A 26,364-nucleotide genomic window follows, 5' to 3' on the forward strand; every position below is an offset into this window, starting at 1 on the left:
TTTACGCTGCTGTTGATACGTTTTCATGGATTTACAGCTTTCACACATCTATTCTAGGTAACTAGGGCACCATCTAGTGTTTCGTTTTCACACAGACCTCTGCAGGGATTTCTTATCTGTGCGAAAGATGGAAGTGATGCCAGGGTTTTCGTTTTGTGACTGCTGACTGGTTAGAAGGTTCAATGTGAGTTTAACCAGCCGTACATAATACAGAAAAAGACACGTGAACTCAAGATTTTTATTTGCTGAAACAGTAAGTTTTTAAAAAATACAGAGTTGCTACTGTTTGACAGATCATTATTCCTTTGCCTTCCCAGCCCATCTCAGCCGGGGTCATTTGGAAACAACCTTCATAAAATACGTACACGAGCCCGTCCATGTTGTTATTTTGTTTTCTTCCCTCAGTGCCGGTCTCAAACCTCTAGAATGTTAATAGGTTACTCTACAGCAGTTTTATTTACAAAATTACACAAAAGCAAAACAAAGCTCTTCTTTTGAAGAGCGTTTTAGAAAATAATTTAAAAACAGAAAAATACAATTATTGCAGTATACTACAATCTTATTGTTACAGGATGCACACGCACCACCTCCATTTACATATTTCAGTGCAATTCATTCAGGTATCCCCTCGCCACAGGGAACATTTGCCTCAGAGCATCAGGGAGGGTTAAACCCTCACATCACTTTGCCCCTCGCTTACAGAGGGAACCTATGTGACAATGTTGTACAGGTTTGGACACCATAGCTGTAGTTTCAAATGGTCATCATTGGTGGGATTCTTCACATTACACACTGATATATGTACAAGTTACTGCATTACAAATTATTTTAGACCATGGATCCAATAGAGAGAGTGAGTAGTCATGACAACAAATACAGAGCATCAGTTATGAAAAAGTCAGTCTCTGAAGGTAACGCGGTAGATTCCGAGCAGTTTGTTTCAAGAACAACCACCTGCTCCGAGTATAACTCTGCTTATAGCTTCAGCCAGTACGTCTCTCTTTGGCTGCCAAAAAGAGCAAAAAAATGTGGGAATATTATTTTCACAGGGGAAAAATCCAGTGGTTTCTCTGACTTAAAAAAAAAAGGTTGGTGTTAATATACCTCAAACAGGAATATAAACTAGCTTCTTGGGGAAGCATCTTTTAAACTACACCCTGCTTTTAAAATTCAGGGAAAAAATATGGAGAGAAAAAATATCTCACAAGCCAGAAAAAAATGTTGGTGTCAATTTTGACCCGACACAGGCAGCACCACTTTGTGGCTACAACTTGCTGCACTGTGTAGGCCAGTCAAATGGTTACTGACAGCTTCCTGTCTCACTGCCTGCGTGATGTCACAAAGACTTCGTCTTAAAACCATAAACCAAGTCGGTTATGGAAAGTCTTTCAGTGGTTGGGTGCTGCGACTTCACTCCTTCACTTGCTACGTTACTCAAGAGCCATGGTTAGGTGGGTGCTGGAGGTCCTGCCCTGAGAAGATTGGATGTAGCAGTGGGTGGAGTTGGAGGGCTGCTGCTGCAGCAGCCTGTGAGGGCCGAGGTGTAAAAAGTGTGGGGTAGAGGGCAGCATGTGGTACATGGTGCAGAGCTAGTGGGGTGTGGTGAAGTGCAGAAGCTGGGATTATATGTATGGGCTGACCGGAGAGGAAGGCTGTCGGGTGGGCAGGAATCAACCCAGCGTGTCCTAATGAGTGTCCCAGAGAGTGACCAAGGGAGTGGCCCAAAGGCGACAGGGAGATGGGGGTTAGGTGGTGCTGGGGAATGTGGTGTACCTGGGCCAGTTGGGCATGTGCAGGGTGTGGGTGGTGTTGGTGTGCTGGGTGGATACCCATTGCTGCAGCAGTGGCAGCATGGTGCTGCAGGATGGCGTGTTGCACTGTTGTGATGGACGTGCCGGAGGCGACAGACACAGTGGGCTGCTGGATGTGGATCTGCTGTAGGGTAGGTGGAGGGGGAGCCGGGGCCAGGTTGGCAGCAGCCGCGGCAGCAGCTGCAGCCGCAGCAGCAGAGGGAAACGTCTTCACCTGCTTGGCCAAAAGCTGCTGCTGGATGTGCTGCTGCGCCGCCTGCTGCAACTTGCTGTATTTCTCCATTTCCTCTGGAGTGAACGTAATGGGCTGACTCTCCAAAGGAGCCAGTCCATCCTCCTCCGCCTCCATGCATTCCTCCTCCAGGCTGGGTGGTGGGTAAGCAGGGTAGGCATGCATTGGTGGCTGCTGCTGTTGCATTTCTGGCATGAGGGACTCCATCATGGGGTTCTGAGAGGGATCTTGTCCTGGTTCTCCTTGGTACTGGGGCATCATCATGGAAGGCTCCTGTTCAAACAACGGGTGGGGTTCTGGCTGCACCTGGGCTTCTGTAGTAGTGTGCTGTGTTTCTTCCTGCACCACTGTGGTCAGTGGGGCCTCCTCAACCTTCTGTACAGGTGGAGCTGGAGGTGGTGGTGGAGGCGGGAACTCTCTTATAGGCTCCACCAGAATGACCTCTCGCTCAGACTCAGAGCTCTTTGCTCCTGATTTCTCCCCGTCATCAGGTCTGGTTAGGGGAATCAGTGGCTTTTTCCCAGCCTGCAGCTTACCAAAAAGCGGCAGCATGGCTTTGCTTCCCAGGGTAGGGGGGAGTTTGGGACCAAAGTAGCCCTGTGGAGGGTCCTTAATCTTAATCCCAGATTTTGTTCCTGTGGCAGAATCATCAGAGGATTTCTTAGACTGAACTTTCTCCAGCAGCTGGCGTGCAGTGAGGGTGTTTTTCTGTTCACCTGCATCTCGGGACCCCCCTGGCCTCAGACCCTGTGAGCTTGATGAATGCGTGTTGCGGTTAAGGCCTCGTGATGAAGACGAACGTGGGGACTGGGAGCGGTAGATGTGAGAGCGGTTGAAGTCTCTTCGGTGTGGGTCACTTTCTGTTCGACCTCTGACGACTCGTCGACGTGGGGAGCCTTTGGTGGAGCTGGAGGAGCGGCTGCCTGAGCTGTGGCTTCGGCTGTAGCTGCGCCTCCAGGATCTTGCGCTGGTGCTGCGGCTCCAGCTACTTGAGCTCCTGGAACTGCTCCGATGGTGCCGGCGATGCCTCTTCCTGCGGCTGTAGCTGCGTGAGCGTGAGCGGGAGTCTTCTGAGGACGAGGAGGAGTACTTATGTCTCCTGGATCGTCTGTGTCCGCGACTTCCCCTACGCTCATAATCAGAGTCTGAGGAACGTTTGGAGTGCCTCCGCCTTCTACCCTCGCTGTAGTCACTGTAGCTGTCTGAGTAGCTGCGGCTGCGGTGGCTGTAGGCGCTGCTGCCTGCCGAGGAGCGCTCAGAGCTGCTGGAGTAAGAGTGGCTACGGGAGTTTTGTCCACGATGGCGCCCACGACTGCTGCCCCGTCTTTCCCCCCGTCTTGAGGAGCGGCTGCAGGACCGCCGTGATTCCTCGCTGTGGTGGCGACGTTGTTCCCGAGGACTTGACCTATGATGACGCGAGCGCTGAGTATTAGAGCCCCCTTCTTCTTCACTCTCACTGCTGGGTGGTCTACCAGGACCAGGACTCTTCTGGGCTGAGGTGGAGCAGGAGGCACTTTGAGGTGCACTGGAGTCAGTCTTTTGTCGCTTGGTACCACTATGCTCCTCTGAGGAGTTGGTCTTCTCAGTGCCTTTATCGGCCCCTCCTTCCTCTGCTCCAGACTTGCAAGGCACTTCCTTAGCAGCACGTTTACGCTTCCCCGGTTCTGCACCTGTAGTTTCGGTAGCCCCACCTCCTCCAGTTGTCAGCTGCACAGAAGAGGCAACAGCTTTATCTTGTGACTTTGGTTTTGCTTTTTCCTTTTCATCACCTGCTGCTTCTTGATCTGGTGCCTTGTTTTTGCTCTTCTTCCGTTTGTGTTTTTTCTTCTTTTTGGGCTTCCCCTGCGCTACCTCAGTCTCTCCCTCTGCTTCTTCTTTTGCTCCTTTTTCTTTCCCTTTGCGTTTTGAATGCTTAGCAGACTTCTTATGCTTCTTCTTTTTCTTTTTCTTCTTGGCACTGGTGCTGCCAGTTGCAGTTTTTTGCTCATCACCTTCTAATTGAACAGGCTCTCCCTTCTTCACGGTTTTGTCTTTGTCAGTGCTGGTCCCTGGTTTAGTAGTTGTATCTACTTCAGTTGCTGAGGCAGCTACCTCTTGCCCCTTTTCCTCTGACTCTTCACAAGCCTTAGGGGACTTTGCTGCTTTCCCACCACGAACTCCTTTGTTGCGGGACAGCTTGAAGTCAAAGTAGAGGGGATTGCAGCTGTAAGACAGGGAAGGCTTCGCTTTAGTGAATTCAAGGAGCTCAGAGGGCCACTGCAGGGTGGTGCTCTCATCTTTGCTCAGAACTGGGAAGAAGGGACCTGTGGGGATTTTGGGACCAGAGCTGGAATCCACAGTCTCCTGAGCGCTCTCTGGTTTTTTTGCAGGGGAGGTGGGTGCAGCGGCAACCGTGTCTGCTGCACATGAAGAGACTTCTTCCACCTTCACATGCGGAGATGCAGGAGCTGGCTCTGGATCAGGTGTTGAGGTGACATTATCTTGTTCTTTTTCAGTCTTGCACTCTGTAACATTGGTCTCCGTCTGTTCAGAACATTCTTCATCCTTCTTCTCCTCCTTCTCCTCCGACCCCTCCTCCTCCTCCTCCTCCTCCTCATCTTCCTCCTCTTTGCTCTGACACTGATCTGTGGCCTTCATAAAAAGCAGAAACTGGAAGTGAGGCTTCACCCTGCAATGGGCGGGAGGTATATAGTGATAATACTCAGGCTCCAGTCCGGTGTATCCTTCCTCCCTTTTCATCATCATCTTTAGTTTGTTAAGGGTAGAGGCAAGAGAGGCTCCGTCATCAGCCTGCTGTTCCTCTTCTGTCGCTGCCACAGTGCTGATTTCTGCTGCTTCACCTCCTCCTCCTCCTCCTCCTCCTCCTGATCCTCCTGATCCTCCCTTAGGGCTGTCTGCACTGCAGCCAGATGTCTCCTCTTGCACTACAACCTTTTCTCCCTCTTGGCCTTCCTCTTCCTCCATTGCCTCCTCTCCATGATCAGCAAACACTGCTGCCGCTGTCTCCAGCTTTACGGGGGCTTTCTTGGCAAAAGAGAAGGACACACTGACTTTGGACGCAGCACTAGAGGTCGGGGAGGAGGCACTGTTTTTGCCCAAAGAGAAGCTGATGGTTGGAGCTGGCTTTGGGGAGCTCACTTGCTCACTACTATCTGTCGGTGATCCTTCCAGGACACCGTCTGGCAGAGAAGGGTTCTCGGGCGTCATGTTGTCACTGTCTTCTGCTTTTTCTCCATCCACAGCAACTGTGGTCGTTTTGAACATGGGCCCACTTCCTGGAGTACTGAAACACAAAAGCACAATAACAATAATGTTTTTTGGGAAATATTTCATTCGAGACAAATATTTTAACGCTAAAATGTTTTGACCTTTTGTGAGACTGAATTATTACAATAATAAATCTGTATTTTGTTTAAAGATGGTCTTTGTTTGAGCAAACAGGAGGCACGATGATCCTTTAAAACACAATAGCCATGCAAAAGTACGCTCAACAGGTACAAGACCAGTCAGCAGAGGGCACTGTGGAAACAAATCCATACCGGTCCTGTTGTTTTCTCTGCTCAGCAAGCTCATGCAACCGACGCAGCATCTTTTCTTGCTTTTTTCCATCTTTCCGGGAACGAGACGACACATTTCGGGCGAATTCTCTTTGCTTGAGCTCTTTCAGCCTCTGCATAACACACACACACACACACACACACAACAAGCACATCAGAATCTCTTCCCTCACAGAAAAAGGCACACTCATGTTTTAAGGCAAAATAGTTTTTGATCAGCAGAGCATGAGAAGTGAAAGAGAACAAGTACCTGCTTGTGAGCGTGGTCATAAGAGTTAATGTGGTTGTCAAACTCCTGGTGTTTGGTGTACTGTTTGTCACATAGCTCACAATAGAAATTGGCTCTCAGGTCTTCAAGAGCCTTTGCAATAGCTTTCTCCTTTTCCACCTGGTCCTATTGATGATAAATACAGGAGAGTGAGTGAATAAATCTTAGACTATGTTAAAAGAGCAGAGGAAAAAAACCTTTAACAGTTAGTAGAGTGCTTTTCTTCTGTTTCCTGCTAGTTTTAGATATAATTTTAGGTCATAGACGTAAACACAAAAAGGAAAAGACAGACACACAGGCCTTACCTTGTATTTCTGCCGCAGTTCTTCTGTGTCCTCCTTCTCAATTTCCAGCACTCGTCTCTTCTCTGTGGCATCTTCTGCATAATCCAGCTATAAGGACAGATACCACATATAAAGCACTTTCAGAATAATAAATGCCCATGAATAAATGACAGTCTAATTTCTTATTTCCATTTATATAAATAATACACGTAAAACAAGCTGCTTCGCTGATGCTACATCTGAGCTACAGGGCTGAGATTGATTAGAGTGTTTGCGTTTTAGCCTCCACGTTTGGGATGCTGGCAGATAACAGTCCAACTGAAATCACATTTAGTCAAACTTTGCAGTATAAGATAATACCAGTGAGTTCTTTAAATGTATCTTAATGGTGTTATTATTATCAAAAGGAAGAGAAAAGGTGGCCAGGGAGATTTTACAAATACTCCCGTTTGTTGCAGCCAACTGGAGGTGTAAAAAGTGCACTTTTCCCCAATGAATGCTTTTGTGGTGGCTCTTTCAACAAGCTAAATTGCAGGACGAGGGTGAATATGTGTGTCAATGTTTGTAAGCTAGATGAGAAGCCGGCTTTGGCAGGAAAGCTAACGTGGTTTGTTGTTCAAAATCTAAGGCTCTTGTGTTGTTCAGCAGGTTGTTGTCTGGCACAGTGTGACCGTCTGCTCTGCATGCGATACAACGCTGATACGCTGTTACTCCTTTTAGACAGACATAAAACAAGTTCTCCATCTATGTAAAGCTAAACCATTACATTTCTCCTTTATGGTTTCTGATTTATAGACGGACGTGTGTTGTTGCGAACAAAAACATTATTTCATACTTAAGCTGGACTTAAATAAGAAGACATGAGGGACTGTAGGAGGAAGTCAACGTACAAGCATAAATCCTCTTTGAGCCAGATGAATGACATTCAGCAAAAATTGTGAAGGTCAAATGCAAGAGCCAAGTGTCTCAGTAAAGATAATTTTCAGCTCTATCATTCTGTATTTAATGTTTGTCGGCCTGTGCATCTAAAATGTGTTAAATTGTTTGTCAAGATTTCTAAGAAATATCTACTGTGATCCTATCTCTGTGTGGACTGCGCACAGGGTCAGTGATATGCTGAAGCAGCCGCCACACAGACACTAGCACAGGATCATGAAGGATGTCACCTGGTGTTGTAGCATTGAGACTTCCCTTACGCAGATCTGAGGGATCTCTGAGGGACCAAACCCATACTGTGAATGTTTCTCCGCTGACTGATTTGCATTTGGCACTCATTCATTCATTCCAGTAGTGTTCTCCTGGCACCCATGGCACTCAGATCTGTCTGTCACACTGCCAGCTGGTGAAGCGTGATTGATAACTTAAGAGAATGTCTTCTCTGCTCAACAGCCCGATGCTGCTGAGCTTTACACGCCTCCAGCTGAAACCTGGCACAGTGCATGGCGCTCTTTGGCTAATGTAAGAGCTTTCTGCCACGGAAGTGGGTGCCAATGATTCTTCCAAACGGGCTTTTTGGAAGTCAGCAGCGAGCTTTTCGACCTAGGTCAGATTTTTAAAAATACGTTAAAAGATTCACAATTTCGTCATCTGGTTCTGTGACCGGAGGGTGTAAGGGCTTTTGCTTCACGTTATTTCGAGTGAAAAGAACTGCCTGATGCTTCTAGTATGTTCTTTTTAAGACGGCATCTTACCTCCATCTCCATGCGTCCCATCCCCATGACATCATATTTGAGGATGATGGGCACAGGGTCGGTGCGTCCTGAGGGAAAAGAGACAGAGAGAGGACTGGTGAGTTTTTGAGACCGGGACGGAGGGCCAGCTCGGAGACAGCCTGCTTTTAGAGCATAGGGTGCTGGGGTTAGAGAATTTTGCCTTGAAGTGCAAAGAGACCAGAAAGCTACAGTGAACCAAACACCAGCCATTCTCACAGCTTACTGCAGCCACCAAGCATGGACCAATTTATCTACCCTTCCTGTAATGTTTGACCTGGCTGCTGGTTTGCATTTTGAATGAGTCAAATTAGCTGCAATTATTGTACTTCCGGTGAATTAATAGAAGTAAAGGGCATCGGGGTTGTTGAGCTCTATTCTTTTCTACAGAGAAATATGTTTATGAGAAACAAGACTTTCAGCTTGAAGCAAACCTGTGTCCATATCTTTTCAGTGTAGCACCACCCCTCCTCCACCCGTTCATTGCTGCAGTCCTATTTAACCAGAACGCCAGGTTTATCAAGGACGCTACAGCTTGAGGGACTGTGTGTGTGCTGTGTATGCGTGTGTGTTTGAAGGGAGTTGCAACAGGCCTGCGCAGCTGCTGCCACTGCTCACTAAGCGCCACTGCGACATCCTCCATGAGGGGAACAAAGCCTTCCAATATTATCTAAAGCCTATTGCATCATCTCTCTCTGAAATGTCTGCAGGCTGGCTGACCCTTGCAAGCCCCCTTCACTGTCCTGAGCTCCAAATGTGTGCCCTTGTCCCCGGCCCCCTTACTCATTGTGACTTGGGCTGAAAGATTATTTCCCTCCGTCTACTACTGATACGTTACGTAAGCTGTGAAAAGAGCTAGATCGGAAGGAAATTAACTGTAGAAAAATAAAACAAACCAAAGACAACCAAAACAAAAAACAGAATGAAACATTAAAGATATAAAATATATATAAATCAAAACTACTTTGGAGATTGACACAGAATTGCTTAATCCACTCATAATCAGCCAAACAAAGCAGAGAGAAAGACAGAGTAAAATAAAATAAAAAAGGACACAAGCACTGAACTACAGCAGAGTGACGTCACAGGCCAGGTATCGCCATGGTGACAGTGCAAGGGATGGGGATACTTACCTGGTTAAACATGGGTATATGGGTAGGAGGGGAGGGAAGGGGAGGACAGACAGACAGATAGATAGACAGGGGAATCTCAACACAGAAGGCATAAAAAGAATTTGGACTAGTCTGCTGCTCCTGTTGCCAGCCAGATATAATAATCAATCTTACTGATAGTGATTATCAATTCAGTTTGGTTTCAGTTTTTTTTTCCTCCCACATACTTGAGATATTTTTTCAGGAATCAATTTGCTGTGTATACCATTGGGCGTATGGAATATCTGATATATCTAACTTATAGATACCTGTGTCTAATACAGCAGGTGGTTTTGCTTCCTGTATAACTTGTTTCTATAAATGGGCTTCTTCTGGGTGCATTCTTACCTTTCTGGACAAAGAAAGGTGAGAACTTTATCTGATGTAAATATCTGTGTCATTCCTCGAGTAATTTAGTCATCACAGCCCAATGACATATTAATTCTGAAATCAAAGATGCATGGGCATTGTAACATTTACTGGCCTGCTTGGACTCTCTGTCCCACTGCAGTGTCTGGCAGCTGGGTGAGCTTTAAGCTGAAACCCTCACTCTGATTGCACCACTGTGGAGTCCTTTTCCCACAGAGGAAGTGAGAGGAGAGGACCGATTGTGTTATATCCAGATCATGAGACTCTCTGCTAACCGAACTGTGTGTTCGCGCTCTTCGCCCAACAGAAGTAAAAGCGTTTGTGTGTTAGCCAGCCACTGCAGTGGTCCGTCTGAACGGAGTCACAAGCCAGGCCCAGAATTAAAGATAAATGAACGATTACAGTCATCCCAAACTATCACCAATCTTTGAAACACAGTGACAATACTTCCACATTACCCATTCCAGTGGAAAAGAAAGGGACCAGACAAAAACAATGTGCGTCTAAATCACAGGGTGTGAATCACAAGGTTTAAAAAAACTGAAAACAAACAAAATGACAATGTTCTAAGAGTAATACATATGCATGATAATATACAAGCAGCAGAATGAGGACTAATACAGAGAGAATTGAAAGCCTAGGTAGCATTGGTGCTCTGATGAGAGGAAAACAAAAAAAATGGGAGAAATTAAAACAAAAATAAAAAAACAAAACAATTCAATTGGGGGATAAAATAACATTTACCACTAAGTTTACCATCAGCACAACATGGGCAGGATCAAATCGCTGTAAAAAAGAAACACCAATTGGTTAAGCAGGAAGATTGAGGCACATAGAGAAGGGAGGGTGGGGTTGGGAGTGTGGCTGTGGGGTTTAGAGGGGTTTATTACCAGAGGGGCATCAGTGTGTCACCCCTCCCCCCACCCCCCTCATCCCTTCACTCAGGGCTAGGTGCTTACAGGGATCTCCTCTCACCACTCTATCCCAACCACTCGTCCCCGTCCCCAGGCCCCTAGCCTGGCGTCATCTTGCTCTCTCAAGCAGAATGTACCCCAAAAGATACCAAACTCCCACCCCTTACAAGTACGCCAGAACTCCTTTTTCCCCCTTGCTAATGGGAACAATTAGAAACCCCTCCAGGTAAGTACTTTTAGAGGAGCTGAATAAAGCAAGGACATGCTTTTAAAAAGTCGTGAATCAAAAGTAACTTTATTTTTTAGTGTTTTAATGTTTCACCTTTTTTTAAAAAGATAAAAATATCTAATCTGAGATGTTAAGATGACTCTAGGGACGACCACCATTTTCCCCCTTTGAGCTTTTTGCCTCAGAGACGCTTGTCAGCCCAGTTAGCAAATCTCCCTGTTATTCTTCCATGTCTCGGCTAGCTTACAGCCAGCAACATTATTTTGGGATGTGCTTTACCCCGGAACACTTGAACACATGACACACATAAAATGTACCTGAGGAAAGAGCCAGCAAGGCTTTGAGCAGTGCTTAGAGCGGGGTCTGCATTGCTAGTGTAGCAGCAGTTTTAAAAGTACACTTAAAAATGTGAACTGTGCACCCAGCTGGAGTGATATATTTCACTCTATCATGTGAAAGTAATATATCAGTGTGCTACCTCCAACACTGCTTAAAGCCCCAGGTGAGTGTGACAGTTTGAGGCAGGCAGGAGTGCACCGCTGGGACAAACATGCTGTGCAGGAGGGGCAAAGAAACAGGGAGGGGGAGGACGGGAGCGTGTAACCATGGGGACAGAGACATTCAGGGTGTCGAAGGGTGGTGAGGTTTTCCCTGTAAGTTGACTCTATGGCCCGGTAAGTAACAGACACACTCACACACACATCTCAGTCCCACGTAATGACCACACACATACACAATTGTCACAGGTTTGGAGGTAGAAACAGGCAAACAAGCAGAGGGGGGAAAACTTCTCTACTCTGCAAGCCATTCAAAGTCTGAGCCGTGGTTACAGCCAATCAGATACCCGACAGCAGCAACGGAAACTCAAAGAGGAAAAAAAAATCTAACATACGTTGAGAAGATGATTCTAAGGGATGTGATGGAATCATGGCTTCCTAAATCTATCTTGATTTCAAATGGATTTTTGTTCTTTGTTCAAATCGAAGCACTTTACTCGTGTGCAGATTATAATAAAGGTTTAGTGATTATGAAGCAAAGAGGAGGAAGCTGACAGAGGCCATTAGCCTACGGTACACTGTAAAAGGGTGTTACATTGAGGTCAACTGCAGAGTGGGAGAAAGAAAACACACCCACACACACACATACTGACATACAGAGGGGGTCCAACAAACCTTACCTAAAAAGGGGCAAAAAGGACAAAAGAAGAATAAGAACAAAGTCAATACAGTGAAAAACTTAAAAAGGGGACACAATGCTTTCACTTCAAAATTCAAAAACCTTCTCTGCTGGCAAGGAGGACAGGAAAGGAGAGGAAGATTATAATGATTATCCAGCAGACTTCAGTGTGATGCAAGGGTGCAATTGTGCTGTGAGTCTAGTCTACACCTAAGCGCAGTGGCAAATTTGAATAGAGATAGTGGGCTCCAACAGTGGGCCATTAATTCCTACACAACAACTGGACACACTTTGCCGCAGTCTCATCTGCCCACAAAGCAGGAAGCTTACATAACCGCACGTCAGTGGTGCCAGCGGCAAAGACAAGAGCACAGTCAGCCCCTGCAACTCCTTCTCTCCTCCGCACAGAGCATTCATCCTTATCACATCAAAAACACCGCTATTCAGCTGTTCAAGGCCAGGTGGAAACAACAGACAGCAAATGCAAAGCTCAGAAATTACGGCTGCGTGGTAATTTTCCATACACTTGTGGAGATGCCAAGAATGAAGCAGCATCCTGGTCTGATCTGGTGCCTCGCCACGGACAGGCCGAGAATACCTACAGGACGACACGGGGAACCAAGGCCATATATGTACATGAACAAGAGGTGCTAGGGCAGCCATAACACAGTCATCAGACCTGTGTGTCTCTGGAAGCTCACACTGTAAATATTTAACGTCCAAAGACAGGACAAGAGATTTACCTCCCTGTAAGACAACGTCTACACTGAGGCAAATATATCTAATAAATAAAAATCACCTTGCAGACCAAACTAAACACAGTAGAAATTAGTATAAATTTCTTGAACTGGATAAGTAACGATGCACAGAGAGTAAATTAATCTGCAGGCTACACCACGGTTTGTCAACACCAGCTCCGAATGAGCTCGTATACACTACAGTATGATTCAATAGTCAATAGATTTATGTGTCAGAAAAGTACACAGACTATGGCTACTACCAGTTAACTTCAGCAGTAGCAATCTCATAGAGATACCTTTAAGTGGCTTGCATTGCCAGCTCTAAAATAGTCCCTATACATTCATGTGTGAGGCCATAACTTGTCTATAGTTTCAATGTGTGCTAGGGACTCCCATTTTGCAGAATGGGTGGTGTTGCTCATTCAAATGCTGCTGGGCTTACAGGCAGAGCAATGCGCTTGAGAAAGACTTCTAAGCGAGCAACAAAGAGAAATGAAGTGGATCAAAATGCTCGTATGAGAGTTATAGAAATGAAGCAGGTGAGGTTCAAATGGTATAAAGAGGATAGAGGAGATGGTGGAGGAGGTTATGTGGAAAAACAAGCTCCATTCTTAGTGGACTGCAAGGACTCATTTGCCTGCCAGTGATGACATCACTCACGGACAATGCTACGCATCATCCTCTTTGGAGAAAGGGCGGCGAAGGGTGAGGCTTTGAAATGAGAATTAGGAAAGACAGAGAGAATAAAGATACTGATGAGGAGAGGAAAGAGGGTGAAGAGACAGGAAGAGGCTCGGTGGAAACATGCCAGGGCTCTGCACCAGTGCCTCTGAACCAATGAGCCCATGAGCACAGCAGGGCTGAGCTAATGAGGTGCTGATGTTAGCCAAGACCAACCCACACACTCAGCTCCGTTCAGCCTGCTCCCTCTTACAGCCAGTCGATATCAACTGGGCCATCCAATTACAGGTGTCTCCAGAAAGCAAACATCTTTAATGCAGCTCTCCAGTTGAAAGCTTTCTACATCTTGCAGAATCAATTCATGTGCAGAGCTTTTTCCTGGTTCAGCTTTTACTACACTAAATGGGACAACAATCCTCAATCTTAAAACAATAAGAAAAATACTTCTACTATACACATAATATTAATGGACTAGACTAGGCTATAGAGATTAGACCTTTGCAAGTCTAGCAGAACCTTTAGACGCAATCCAAACTGACCAAATTCAGACCGTCTTGTGTGCCTTGGTTCTGGATTGGGTCCAGTTTTATTGTCAGAGAAGCCTGATCTATATTTGCAACTGGCCCATAAAAGGCCCCAGAAAATGATCATATTTTGCCTGTTAATTTAAGTGCTTTACATTGCCGCAAAGAGGCAGCAAAGTTGGTTTGAGCTAACATGTGCGCAGATTTGTGTTTCCACTGTCATGTGATCTTCATGATCACTTCTCTTTCCCTGTCCGAAAAAAAAAAAACAGCCATGTTTCAAAACAGGAACAACATTTAGCTCCAGGTGAAGTAGGCTTATCAGAGGATGTTTGTATTCAGGGGTTCGAAGCAAGATCTGCGAGAGGGTATGAGACCAACATGGCTGCACATAGAAATCTATGAGATTATAACCACATTGCTTTTGACGGGAAAAAGGCCAACTTTAATCTGAACTGCTATAAACTCAATACATCACTCGAGGATAAATAATCAATCACTTCCATCTCCCAACCCCCAGGGTCCCTGCCTTCAATCTAAATCTTTTATCATCCTTCTTCCTCAAGTTCAAAGGTTCAGCAGCATGAGAGCAACAGGAACAACTGCAGTAACGTTTTTCTTTTAAATAAAAACCCATTTTACCCAGCGACGGACACAAAGGGAGAGATCAAAGAAGAATGTGAAGAGAAAAGGAAATTTGCTGATACAAAAAAACCTGGAAATGTGAGGGGAGGAAAAATGACAGAGGGCAGTGGCCCAGTACCACCAGCATACACTGAACACAGGTGTAGAGAAGAGCGAGTGCTTACCCTGCATGGTTTTGCCGAGACCTTGCCCCAACTTCCAGCCATGTTTCTGAAGCAGCCGGTGCCCAATGTTATCCTAGCAGAGAGAAGAGAGGAGAAAAAAACCAAAAATATTCCAATAATAAGAGAAGCTTTTCCCTGTGGGCACTGATCAAAAAACAAACAAACAAACAAAATTAAATCAAACACTCAGATCACGCTATCATCATCAGCACAACCACCACTACCATCACCATCATCATAATCGTCATCCACATCACCTACAGCGTGTAACATCAGTGTCTTCCAGCACAAGGAGTGGTAAGGGCGGTTGGGGGGTGGGAGGAAGGGGGAGATAGAGGGTGGGAGTCTTAGAGGAACGGTAGGTTTTCCCACTATGAAGAATACATGAGGCTATGTGTAGCCTGTAAACTACAGGACAACCAGCTACAGTAGGAGTGCAGTTAAAACCTTTTTTTTGTTAAAAAAGGCAAAGAAATTGGGCATTTCTATTGTTTTGGATGATAAACACATCAAGTCACATCCACTAACTGAGGAGTTAAGAGGAGGAGGAGGAAGGAGAGGGCGATATATGTATCACACGCATACATATATGAACCACTACGGAGCAAGATCTTAGTACACAAAGAAAAGTGACACAGAACAGGTATGGAAATCTTGCATTAACAAAACAAAGACCAGAAACTCCAAGCTTGCTGTGATTCTGTAACCATGACAAGGGGAGCACCATGAACGTATGCAGCTGTCACAAAAAAATATAGCGAGGAGGAAGAGATAGAAGTGGAGCTAGTGGGCCTTGGATTACCATTACAAGGCCCAGGGTGGACAGAATATGCTCGTGTGAGGGGGGTTTGTGGGTGTGCAGGTGAAGAGAGGGAGACATTGTGTGCATGTAGCCCCATTGGATGACTAGAAATAGCTATTGTGCATGTATTAGGGACACCTCCAGCATCTCAGGCCTGTTATCAATGGTCTGGTCCCAACTATGTTTACACTTCGCATACAGGTATTAGATTTATGCTGTTTCTACAGTGGTAATTACTCATTAACTAGAAACATAGTTGATACCCTAGCTGGCCTTTACAGAACTGTAAGGGAGTGTTTAACCAGCCAGCATAAGCGTACTTCCAGTGGCTTAATAGTCATGTTTTACAGCCGACCGCAAAAGTATGCAACTGAGGTAAGACCCTCAGGCACTAATGTTTGCTAAGACAAAAGCAAACTATATTTGCAGATGAGATCAGGCAACTGATAAAGACTCAACAAGGCTAGAGTGGAAACATACACAACAGTAATTCCTAGCAAACTCTGGGGCCAAATGTGCATGTGTCTGAGATCATTATATCACTAGTATGAGTCAGCAGGAAAACAAAAACATTGAGTGAAATGCAAGACCATCCCACCACTACACACTACAGTACATCTTCAAGCACAAATAAATAGGAAACAATGAGATTTCTTATTAAGCAGTGTTTTTTATGTTGTGATTATAACTATTCCAAGCTAACATTCACCAGAGTGCTGCATTCTACCAAAAAAAAATCATACAAACCAAACAAAAAGGATATTTATAATCACAAAGAGATCGACATCAACTTTCACAAACAGAAAGTGAAGGGGTTGGAACAAAACAGCATGCAGCTTTTTGTTAAAGGCTTTTAACAAAAAGGATCGTCGGTGTTAGTAGTGCACAGTGGATGGCACACATACAGAGGGGAGGGGGTTGGGGGCTGGGCTTGAGGATGAAGGCAGGTGAACAAAACTCCAAGTGTGTTAGTCTCGGGTGGATCAGGCACAGAGTGGAGGGTGATGGCTCAACAGGGCTCGATTAGTTCTCTTTGACAAAAGAGGAGGTCGGGACAGGGGCGGGGGCAGAACAGAGCAGGCTGAGCCATGGTGGAGGTGTGATTCTGGGGTGGTGGAGGTGAGCTGGGCTTGTATGGGTTAGTGCATGTGAAGGGGAGTGGTAGTCACACACACAGCACACACTGCATCTCCGCCCACAAGGTCTTAATTGGCCTAAAACTTTGGTCAAGCACTACTGTGTTGTATTTCAGAGCAAACTGTTGCCTTCCTTTGCCCCAAAGAAAACAGTGAAATACCTTTTCTCCATCATTATGACTGGAATAATAATTATATATACATCTAAAACATCTGTCTGATGTTTGCCTCAAATACCCAAGAGAGAGGCTGGACTGCTTCACTTCCTGTTTCTGTTTTTCTCTCCGTTTCACTGATGTGTGAGCTGTGCTCGCTCTGTGTGACAGTCAGATTCCATCCGCTGCTGGATGAGATAAGAGAGGAATCTTTGCAAGGCCTAATATGGTGAGAGAAAACTGGATACAGCCGGTCTGTATCATAACTACAATATTAAGAGCAACATTGTAAACGCTATCACAGTGTGTGGACATAAAGGTAAACAGAATATGAGGCTGTATCACTGATAGAGCCTGTCCCTGGTGGACAACACGTCCCTGACTTCACTGTGTAAGAAAACACTGCAGAAATTGCTGCAGTGAACACCTCCCCTCCAGCCGACATTGGGTATGCTTCTGTCCCTTACTGCAGTATTATGGTGCAGTAACACTCTACACATTTATATTGATTTGGGGGATTAGCTGATCCAGGAAGCTTGGAGGAAGGAGGAAAATAAAATGCGCCCTACCCTCGCTGCCTCATGAACACTCTCGCTCAGCCTCTTCACAATCTGTTAGCTCATGTGTTTATTTTTCATCACAAAAGTCAGAAAAGTCTAACGAAGGAGCGCACAAAGAAATGCTCTGCAAGCTTAGAAAACATAAGCCCTACCTATATTAAGACCTGTTCTTCAAATCAAATCATCCTGATGTCCTTTTTTTTTATCTCAGTGGGATTTAGGAAAAAATAAAAACAAGGAGGGCGTAGTGGATGGGGCTCCAGTTGCGTCTAGTGACACTAATAAAGAGATTCGTTTAGGATTGCCTCAGCAAAGGTTAGAGGGCGGAGATGAGGCACGGACTGTGTGTGGAACAACAAATAAGTGCACCAAAAGAATAGACAGACAGACGGATGAAAGCAACGACGGCGAGTCCAACAGCAGTGCAAGTGGAGTGAAGGCATTTCCATACGAACCTGGCTTTAAAATACTGGGCTGTCAAAGAAACAGTCACACGTGACACAACGTAAGAAACCGGCCAAACGCTTTCAACTGCAATTCAGCTAGCTTCTCTAGTTCTTAAAAAATGCAAATCTCTCTCTGCTTTAAACAAACATAACACTGTATACAAACAGAAAAGATAGGTATGTCAATAAATCCACCAACTGACTGTTAATACAGTAGAAAGAAAAATAGAAAATGTTAACCAAACAAAAGAGATCTACAAGAGGGGGTGGTTTTAAAAGTGTGCACTGTGCGGTCAGCAGCACAGTGTATGGAAAGAGGATTGGGTAAGGGAAGTGATATGCAGAGGACCTTGCCTAGAGACCTCAGAGTGTGTAGGAATCTTATTGCTTCAAATGCGTACAGTACGGGTGGGTTGGTGCGTCTCTGTAGTGGGAAGAAATTGCTCTGGCTCGTAACTTACTAAACCTAAATCAACCCAAATTTCAACCTGCAACAGGTCTCAACAACAGATCTGAGATTCTGCATGTTTTGAAAAGACTCTTCAGGGATCTCTCTTGCGAAATGTGGGCCGCTGCAGTTACTCATCATCCTCTCCCGCGTCTCTGAAGAATGTCTTTTGGCAAGTGCTTAAGGTGGACAGGGCCTGCCGTCTGCTGCACCTCATAAACTCCGACAGCTCCCTTGTGTTTGGTGCTTTGTAAATTCCCTTTGTACGTATCAGCCTCAACTACAGCAGGTGTGACTAAATGGAAATAACAGTCACAGCGCAAACGACCAAAACAGAAGGCTCTCTTTTCCCCATTGAATGGATGTAAAGTGTGGATGTATCAGACTAACGTGAGGGGATTAAAGATTTCATTAGCTAAGTGATGGAGGAAATGACAGAGAAGCAGAGTCCGATTAATATAAATGTTATATAAATACACACTTACCTCTTTTTGTGAAAGGACAATTCATCAAGTGGAAGTTTATCAAAGTGTAGTTAAGCAAAATAACTGAATTTTGAAGCGGTCTCCAAACAAAATACTAGCTCCACTTTATACAGAGGTTCTCAAACAGTGTTATGAGGAAGCTCCGCCATTATGCCAGCTTTGGCATTAAGCTTTAAGCCACTGCCCGCGTAAAAGTTGAACGACTTTGTGCCCTTTATGCAGAAATAGAGTGCTTGCAATGTTTTGAAAAATGGGTTTGACCTGATCTATGAGAGTCGACTTAAGTCTAAGAATAAACAGAGACAAAAAGCTGTAGTGAAAAAGGCTACAAACTTCATAATTCAGTGATAGATTATGCGATTCAGTAACCATCTTAGAGATAATGAGTAATGTCTATATACACAATAAACTTTCTTCCGATAAAACTTAAGCCAGTGTATACATGAGTTTCTTAGTTTTGGTGGTTATGTGTGGTTTCTGTGGCTCTGAGGCCGCCCGCTGCATATCGCTCAGGGACAGGGTCAGGTAAAGAGGAGGAGAAGGAGGAGGGTAGGGTGGAGGGACCGGGAAGGGGCAGGAGACGCGGAAGAAATGAGTCTGGGAGGAAAACTGTAGTAGTGATTAGGACACAGTGTTGAGAGAAAAATAGTACTGAATGCTACCAAGTTAACACATGCAATGCAAAACCAATGTTAGAGAGAAAGAGCAAAGACCAAAGGGGAAAGACAGAAAGAGAAAAAAGATCCCAATAAAGTACCACAGACCTCTAGCTGCCTAAAGATCACACACAGTAAGTGGCAGGGGAGGGGCTCCGAGGAGCTGGGCTGAAGCATTCACCAACAGCTCCGATGTGCATCACAAACATGGACAGACCTGTGTGCCTAACAACATGGTTATATTATGTGTGTTCGTCTCACTATTTTAACATTAAATGCAACATTTTGAATATTAATTGTACTCTACGTTATACCTAGAAGTGGAGCATGAGCAGATGCATTTCTCCTCGTCCTGTATTTTTGCTGTGAGGCATTAGGCTAATATGTTGGTACGTTTGACTTTGCAAAAAAGGAAATGTGCTATTTGTAATGTGAACATTTTAACAAATCATTTAAAAAGTTATAATTAGTGGCAAACTTTCATAGTAACTTGCCTGCTGATAAAAAGTCTGCCACCTTGTTGTTTCCACAGAGAACATGCATGTGTGCAAGTATTGTAATCATTAAGTGAGAGCTAACAACACCTCTGATGGGTCCATTATTTTAACACAGATGTGTGAAGAACTGTGTGATGCTGCAGCGCGGCCCTCAGGGCCCCTCCACAAATAATAGCGCAGGAGCAAAAGAGCCCCTCAAGCCAGGTGAGCAGGCCACCTCTCTCCCATTCTTTCCTCCCTCTCCACCACCCACACACAGTGGGATGTTTGTGTGTGCTAGTGAGAAAGTACGTCATGCACCGAGCTCGACCAGGATATAAAAATTTAATGCTCTTGGCTCACTAGAGTTGGGCTATCAAAAACATGTGTTCAGGCTACAAATATGATCCTACAAAGAGAGAAATAAGAAAAAATAACAACATTATATTATTTATATTATAAGCAAGGACTGAACTTCCTCCTGCTGCAGCCTAAAATCCAAATACTTAATAGTAGCCTTGTAACAATTGTATGTATTATTTAGTTTCACTACTCTTTTTTTACATTTCCTTTTGTTTTTAATTATTCAAATATCTAACTTGTGCTGCAAAGTGGCCATGCCAGTTCTTTAAATACAGCTTACTTGAACCCTTATTTGTTTTTACTGATCATTAACATATCTGACTGCTGCTTAAAGATGGTGCATACCTATACCGTTCTTTTGACCTGGTTGTTGGTCCTGTCTGATTGGCTCACAGAGCACATTCATAATGTTAAGGAGAGGTGACCGAACACTGTGGGTTAGAGGAGTTTGGGCCTGCTCACCACGGCGCTTCAGAGACAGAGTGGGGGATGGAGAGAGATGGAAAGACAGAAAGAAAAGAGCTTCCTGCGCTATTATCTATGTGCCTCTTCAGCGAAAAATGCAGTCCCAGTTGCACAAGCACCATGCCAGCACAGAATGACAGAGGGTACTGTACACCGAATCACTGTGTAGTAGGGAGGGAGCGAGAGAGGTAGAGAGAGAATAGATGTAGAGTGTGACAGTAGTGAAACAGAGAGAGAGAGAGATAGTCAGAGAAGCGTTACAAGGACCCTAAAGATAGGAGTAAGAAAGCAGAGCGTGCAAATACAAACCGGGTCATTGCTGCTTAGCTAATAGGGGCCAATTCGCTGCAGGAGAGAAATGTCGAACACCCCAAGTTGTGTACAATAAGATAACTGTCCTATAGGCACAAACACTATACACTAACACAGAAATTCTAAAGCTTCATAGAAACACACTCACTCAAACACAAATGTAGCCATTCACACCATCTAATGTGCGCTCTCTTGTTGGCTAAATGGAGTGGAATAAGCACAGTCCTCTATTCATTACCAGACGTATTAGAGCTACTTCAAAATTATCAGGTATCTACTCGTCAACTAATCCAAATCTGACCTTTAACATGTGTCTATTGTGCTGTTTAAAAATGTTTCATTAATCACCACACCCTGTAGATAAATAAAATATGGATCAATCAAATATGTATACTTGTATGATGATGATATGTGTAACTGCAGGGCTCAGTAAACCAACTGCACCTAAATAAAACCTTGTTATAGTCTCTAAAATGGATGAACAGCTATTAAAGACCGTGCTTTATCCACTCCTTGCTTCAGAGTCGTCTCATCTCACAGTACTAAGATGACTAACAATGACTAATGGGAGACTGGTATACAAATCTAACATTTATCTGTAAGCTCAATATAAAAAAACAGGTAGATCTAGTTCTTACATCATCATTTTAACTGTCTCACAGGAAATGGAGTAGGCAGAGGACATGGGAAGGGGAAGGACTTAAAGGATATTAATGGACATGAGACAAGTGAATCTACAGGTTAGGTGGCAAGTGTTTAAGAAAACACTGGATGCATCTACATGGACAGAATGAATAGGCTAAAAAAGGTGTGGTTCTTATTCCTCCCTGGACCAATCATCCACTCTCACAGCTGGTCCAATGGTACCGAATGATAGATGCAGCCTTACCGATTCGATGGGCTTGTCCAGGGACGCCTGCTCCAGCTCCAACTGGCCCTCTTCATACTGGTCAAAGTGATTCCCACCCTGAGAGAGACACATTTTAAAAGTAATTTCAGAAATATAAAAACTCAGTCTTGTTTCATTGGAAATAAGGCTATAAGAAATAGTCGACTGACAGAAAAAATACTATTTTGATAAGCAGATAAACTGAGGTATTTTGAGTACGGGTTGGACAAAAAAAACACGATTGAAGACATCTAAAAAAGAAGAAGTGGTAGATTAAAATGAAAGAGAAATAATCATTCACTAAACACTAGTTTTTACCATCATTGTCAAACAAGACACTGACTGAGTGTACATTAACTCTGTGCTTTCAAAACAGAGACAGCACCGTGTGAGGGGAGTTGTGCCTACTGCCTATAATGTGCACTCTGTACGTCGCTGTGTTTTCCTTATGTCTTTTAAGTCCAAGCTGCTCCAAACCAATTGCTCCAAGAGGGATTAATTAAGTTGTTTGAACTGAATAATAGTCACTTACAATGAAGAACAGCTTATTACACAAACTGAATAGTTGGACTGGAAAACTTTCAGTTATATTACCCACGACACAAGGAAATAATTGATGAAAAATGCTGTTTTTGTTGGCCAATGCGGATGTTATCATGCTGCATCTCTGACAGAATTAAACCTCACCCCACACATGCTTTTTCAATAGAGCTAAATTCTAAAACAAAAGCATTGGTTGAACAATACCAAATATAGAACTGATACTGCATAAGACCACAGAAACAAAGTAAAGACTGAAGGTGCTTAAGGCTGAGCTACATGATGGTGTTACTTAGTAGCTTTTTATCCCCTGATAACACATTCAATTTTCCAGTTATTTCACTTTAAAAGATCCTTAAATATGAGGTTGATATTATAACTTACATTTCAGCTGGCAAATGTTTTCATTTATTCTAAGCCCTGATTTAAAATGAACTTGACAGAGCGGATTTCTGTCTCTTTATGTCTTGGTGAATCTATTCCAGCAGTGGCATCAGTAAAGGAGGACTTCATCCTAGGGCTGTTTGTTGTCTACATTTTAAACAGAGCTTTGCTTAAATACAAACTGAACATTTATATTTTAAGTCCATGCCCTGCATTGGACAGAGAGTGAGTAATGGGCTTGCTACCCCAACCAAACCAAAAGGAGGGTGTTTATAGAGCAGTTTCTGCCCTGAGACAGATGGCTCCCTCTCTTTAGCAGCAGAGGAGAAAAGAAGGTCATGTTTGTGAGTCTGTTTTCTGCTGACCTTCACGCAGGCAGAAAACTGAACGATTCTAAAAGTAGTCCATGGCATATTATTATTAACTAGTGGTGTGCAGCTTCTAGCAATAGGACATTTGTAGGCCAAATCTAATGGTTATACAAGCACAATATGCAACATACTGATGTTATTTGACTCACTTATTGAGGGATGGGAAACACAAAGCGGGATATTTCATTTTTCCTTTCCATTACTGAGGACTTTAGCTACATAGCTGTGCAGTTAACTTGGCTGTTAAAAGACAATGCATATATGGGCTGGGCCATGAAAGACACTTTACCCGCCACATTCCCCAGGGGACTCTGGTTTTGCAGAGATAAGCAACTGCTCAAATCAGCCCACAGTAATGAGGCGATTTGATGCCACACTGGAACCCAACAGGAACCCTCATCAGCATGAGTGAAGCTGTGGATTATGAGGAGGAGGATATGCAGAGGACTTATTTATGAATAAATCGATGACTCCCCCTCCCCGTCTCTCGCTAGTTGTTAGGCTCTGACCACTTAATGTCCTATCAGCACAAATCCTACCTACCACAATGACTTCTTATTCCCCCTCCTCGTTGCTCTCACTGGTACACAAAAACACAGCAATGCTGCCCAGCAATGATCATCACTTTGTCCTCCGATGTTGATTAAGAGAGTAAATTTCCATTTGCTCTAGAACAGTGAAATGGATGCTGCACACCATCCCACATTAGGAAATAAGAGAGCTCCCCCAGACAGCTCAGTGGAAGCTCATAAATTGCACGGTGTGTTTCTGCAACTCAGGATTAGCCGCGTGCTAAGGCTCAAACAACAATGTAAATCAATAGAGCTGACAGAGCTGTTTGACTGGTTGTGGATTTTAGGTAGACCATCTGTGGGTGTTTCCTGCGCCGTGTTGCTTGGCAGCAGGCTTCAGTCCGTGGAGTCAGTGGGAAACTTTCTGAATACTGAACATATGAATGCCTTCAAACACAGAGCTCCACTGTGCTGGGCAGGAGCTGCTCTCAACAGACTCATTCAGACCATACAGCGATTCACCTCTCACTGACAAAATAGCAGAACACAGAGTTCCCACTAGACACCAACACAGTGGGTGTAGAGGAAATAATAATTTCACTAACAATTTAAAATAATGCTCCAACAAGAAGCATAATACTTCTACCAAAATTCATGAAAATTTTAAGACTATTCTTTATATTATTTCATAAAACCAAATAGCCCTAAACCAAGATAGCTCATCCCAGCATCATCGTCCTTTTTCAATGACACTTTGAAATGGGGGCATTAATGACAGAACAAAACACAGTCAGCAAAATGTAAGGAAAGGTTGTTGGGTTGATGTTCAGGTTATTCAACTGAGTCCTTTCTCTGACCCTGAACGTCACTGTTTACTCAGCAACACTCACAAATGAATAGGGAACAAAACTAACACAGATGACGGCACCAAATATCTTTACTATCTAGTAATTATCTTTACATTCAAAGTAACTTCTATTTTTATGCAGTAACATGACATTACTTTTTTTCTGGACTGAAAATGGACAGAATTAATGTTTTTAAAAACTCAGAAAAAAAGCAATCATGTAAACCATGTCTAGACTGAAGTTTGAGTCAGAATTTCGTTGATGAAACCAATGTAAATGAATTAAAAACACAGAATGATTCTGACAAATTAACTTCCTTTAGAGACAAGTAAAGCAGAATAGCAGCTGATTAGGGTTACAATAGATGTTTCATTTGTACTTCCAGTTGGAAGATGAGCCAATAACTGTGTCAAAGAAAACAAACCTGTTAGGTGGCTTAAAAATATGTAAATACAGAAAGTAAACTTACGCTGGGTTAAGTAAATAAAATATAATGTCACCTGAGGTATTTCAGAGACAATAAGTGGTATGAATGACTGATGGAAATAATGGAACAACACATATGGATTAAGCTTACTTTACTGTCTAGTCAGTAATGTTGTGTTCTACTGGGTGCGGTCTGAGATCACTGATAAGCAAGCGTAAGACAAACAGTTCATACATGAATTGGGAAATTCAGAAACTCAGATATGGCAAAAATGTTGTAAATCCACAAACTGTAATGATGCCATGTCAGTAGAAGTCTTATTAATGTGCAGTAAGAACTGCTTACTTTGCCTGATTAATGAAAAACCCGATTGTTTCCTTCTCAGGGTTTTCTGCCTTTTTTGTTTCCAGTAAAGATTACAGCTAAACAGTATTTCAGAAACACACAAAAACTAAAATTAATGGGTGTTACTTGACAAAGTAAAAACACAAAACTTACAGGAGAAAATCTATTAAATGAATGAGCAGAGACATGTTGTTTATCTGAAAACGCACCCAACACATATGCAAGTAGAAACATATTAGAGGTTATTTTCTGTAATGTAATTTACAGATAAACGATAACTGTTGTGATGACTGTAGCTAGGTTAATTTCATTTTTCTAGCTGAGGTGGTTGTGTTCTGCTAGGTGTCAAAATGATACAGCCATTTCTTGCTACTGCTGTAAGTACTCAATGTGCGTACACGTTAGCTCTTTGCTAGCTAGCTAGCTATGATCGCTAGCATATGTCGATAAATAACCAGTCTACCCAAGGTCACTAAAGAGCTGGTTGGACTTCATTATCTATTTTGCTGTTGTTGTAGTGTGCATAATGTTACAGTTCATAACCCATGACAGGAGTTAAACATAGCACGTAGCCAAAGTCTGAGACGTAAGGGAAGTTAAAGTCAAAAGAGCCGCAGTGCAATAGGCTGTTCACTAGCGTTAGCTTAGCTAGCTTGCAGTGCTAGTGAGCGACATCTACGCCGAAATGCACGAAGCAGTTTATCATTATTTTAGCCGTCCGAGACGTTTTATTTCGCAATTATGTGCTAAAGCATTAAGACACGTGATAATTTGTGCAAAATGTTTATCGTGTAAAATGCATTACCTGGAAATCACGTTCTTCGTTGAACCTAGAAAATCTGTCAGCCATTTTCTGAACACAGCAGCAGCTTCTCCGCTCGCGCTCCGTCTGTGTCCAACAGGAGCGCCGCTCGCTGTGGTGAGGATGTGCACTTCGCAAACGATTCAGTCTTTGTGAATTGACCCTTCACAACAATTTCTACTAAAATGTTACAGAATCACCAATAGAAATTAAGATAAGCAACATTAATACTGTACTTTTTGTAGATGCTTAAATGCCCAGAGATCATTTGTATATAAATGTACAGAAATGTTTGTTTACAGACTTGTTTTGTTTACATAGCTTGATTTTTGCACAGTAAAATAAAATGGATGTACGTAGCAGGGCTTGCACACATTAGGCAGCATGCCCAAAAGGAAGGGTACTTACCCGTTTCTGTTAGTTTTTTGTTGATTTTATTAATGGAAATATATTTTGAAATCAACAAGTACCGGAGCATCTGATGCAGG

At 43.7% G+C, this 26,364-nt stretch overlaps 1 protein-coding gene across 5 annotated transcripts; it reads right to left on the reverse strand.

Annotated features, from left to right (window-relative positions):
- Positions 1-224: 224 nt before the first annotated feature.
- On the reverse strand, positions 225-25,962 carry gpatch8 (G patch domain containing 8). Of its 5 annotated transcripts, XM_069674100.1 has the most exons (8): positions 25,880-25,962; positions 21,648-21,725; positions 14,455-14,527; positions 7,844-7,911; positions 6,174-6,260; positions 5,851-5,994; positions 5,583-5,713; positions 225-5,326 (listed from the first exon to the last, which is right to left on the reverse strand). In XM_069674100.1, exons 1-8 carry the CDS (start codon positions 25,922-25,924, stop codon positions 1,435-1,437), a joined length of 4,518 nt encoding a protein of 1,505 aa, XP_069530201.1. In that variant the 5' UTR covers positions 25,925-25,962; the 3' UTR covers positions 225-1,434. The 5 variants fall into 5 exon arrangements, with proteins under 5 accessions (XP_069530201.1, XP_069530202.1, XP_069530203.1 ...); XM_069674101.1 differs by lacking the exon at positions 25,880-25,962 and having other exon boundaries at positions 14,455-17,581; XM_069674102.1 differs by lacking the exons at positions 21,648-21,725; positions 25,880-25,962 and adding an exon at positions 17,563-17,765.
- Positions 25,963-26,364: the final 402 nt, after the last annotated feature.

This window comes from Semicossyphus pulcher, unplaced genomic scaffold (genome assembly GCF_022749685.1).
Source record: "Semicossyphus pulcher isolate SPU_LCO1_2020_fin unplaced genomic scaffold, fSemPul1.0.p SCAF_23, whole genome shotgun sequence".
Classification (NCBI taxonomy): domain Eukaryota; kingdom Metazoa; phylum Chordata; class Actinopteri; order Labriformes; family Labridae; genus Semicossyphus; species Semicossyphus pulcher.

Excerpts from the sequence above, each read along its gene's own strand:
- gpatch8 (XM_069674100.1), bottom strand. The coding sequence starts at position 25,924 with ATGGCTGACAGATTTTCTAGGTTCAACGAAGAACGTGATTTCCAG. Across the intron at positions 5,714-5,850 it reads ATGACCACGCTCACAAGCAG|AGGCTGAAAGAGCTCAAGCA; the intron begins GTACTTGTTCTC and ends TGTGTTATGCAG. Across the intron at positions 5,327-5,582 it reads CAGAGAAAACAACAGGACCG|TACTCCAGGAAGTGGGCCCA; the intron begins GTATGGATTTGT and ends TTTGTGTTTCAG.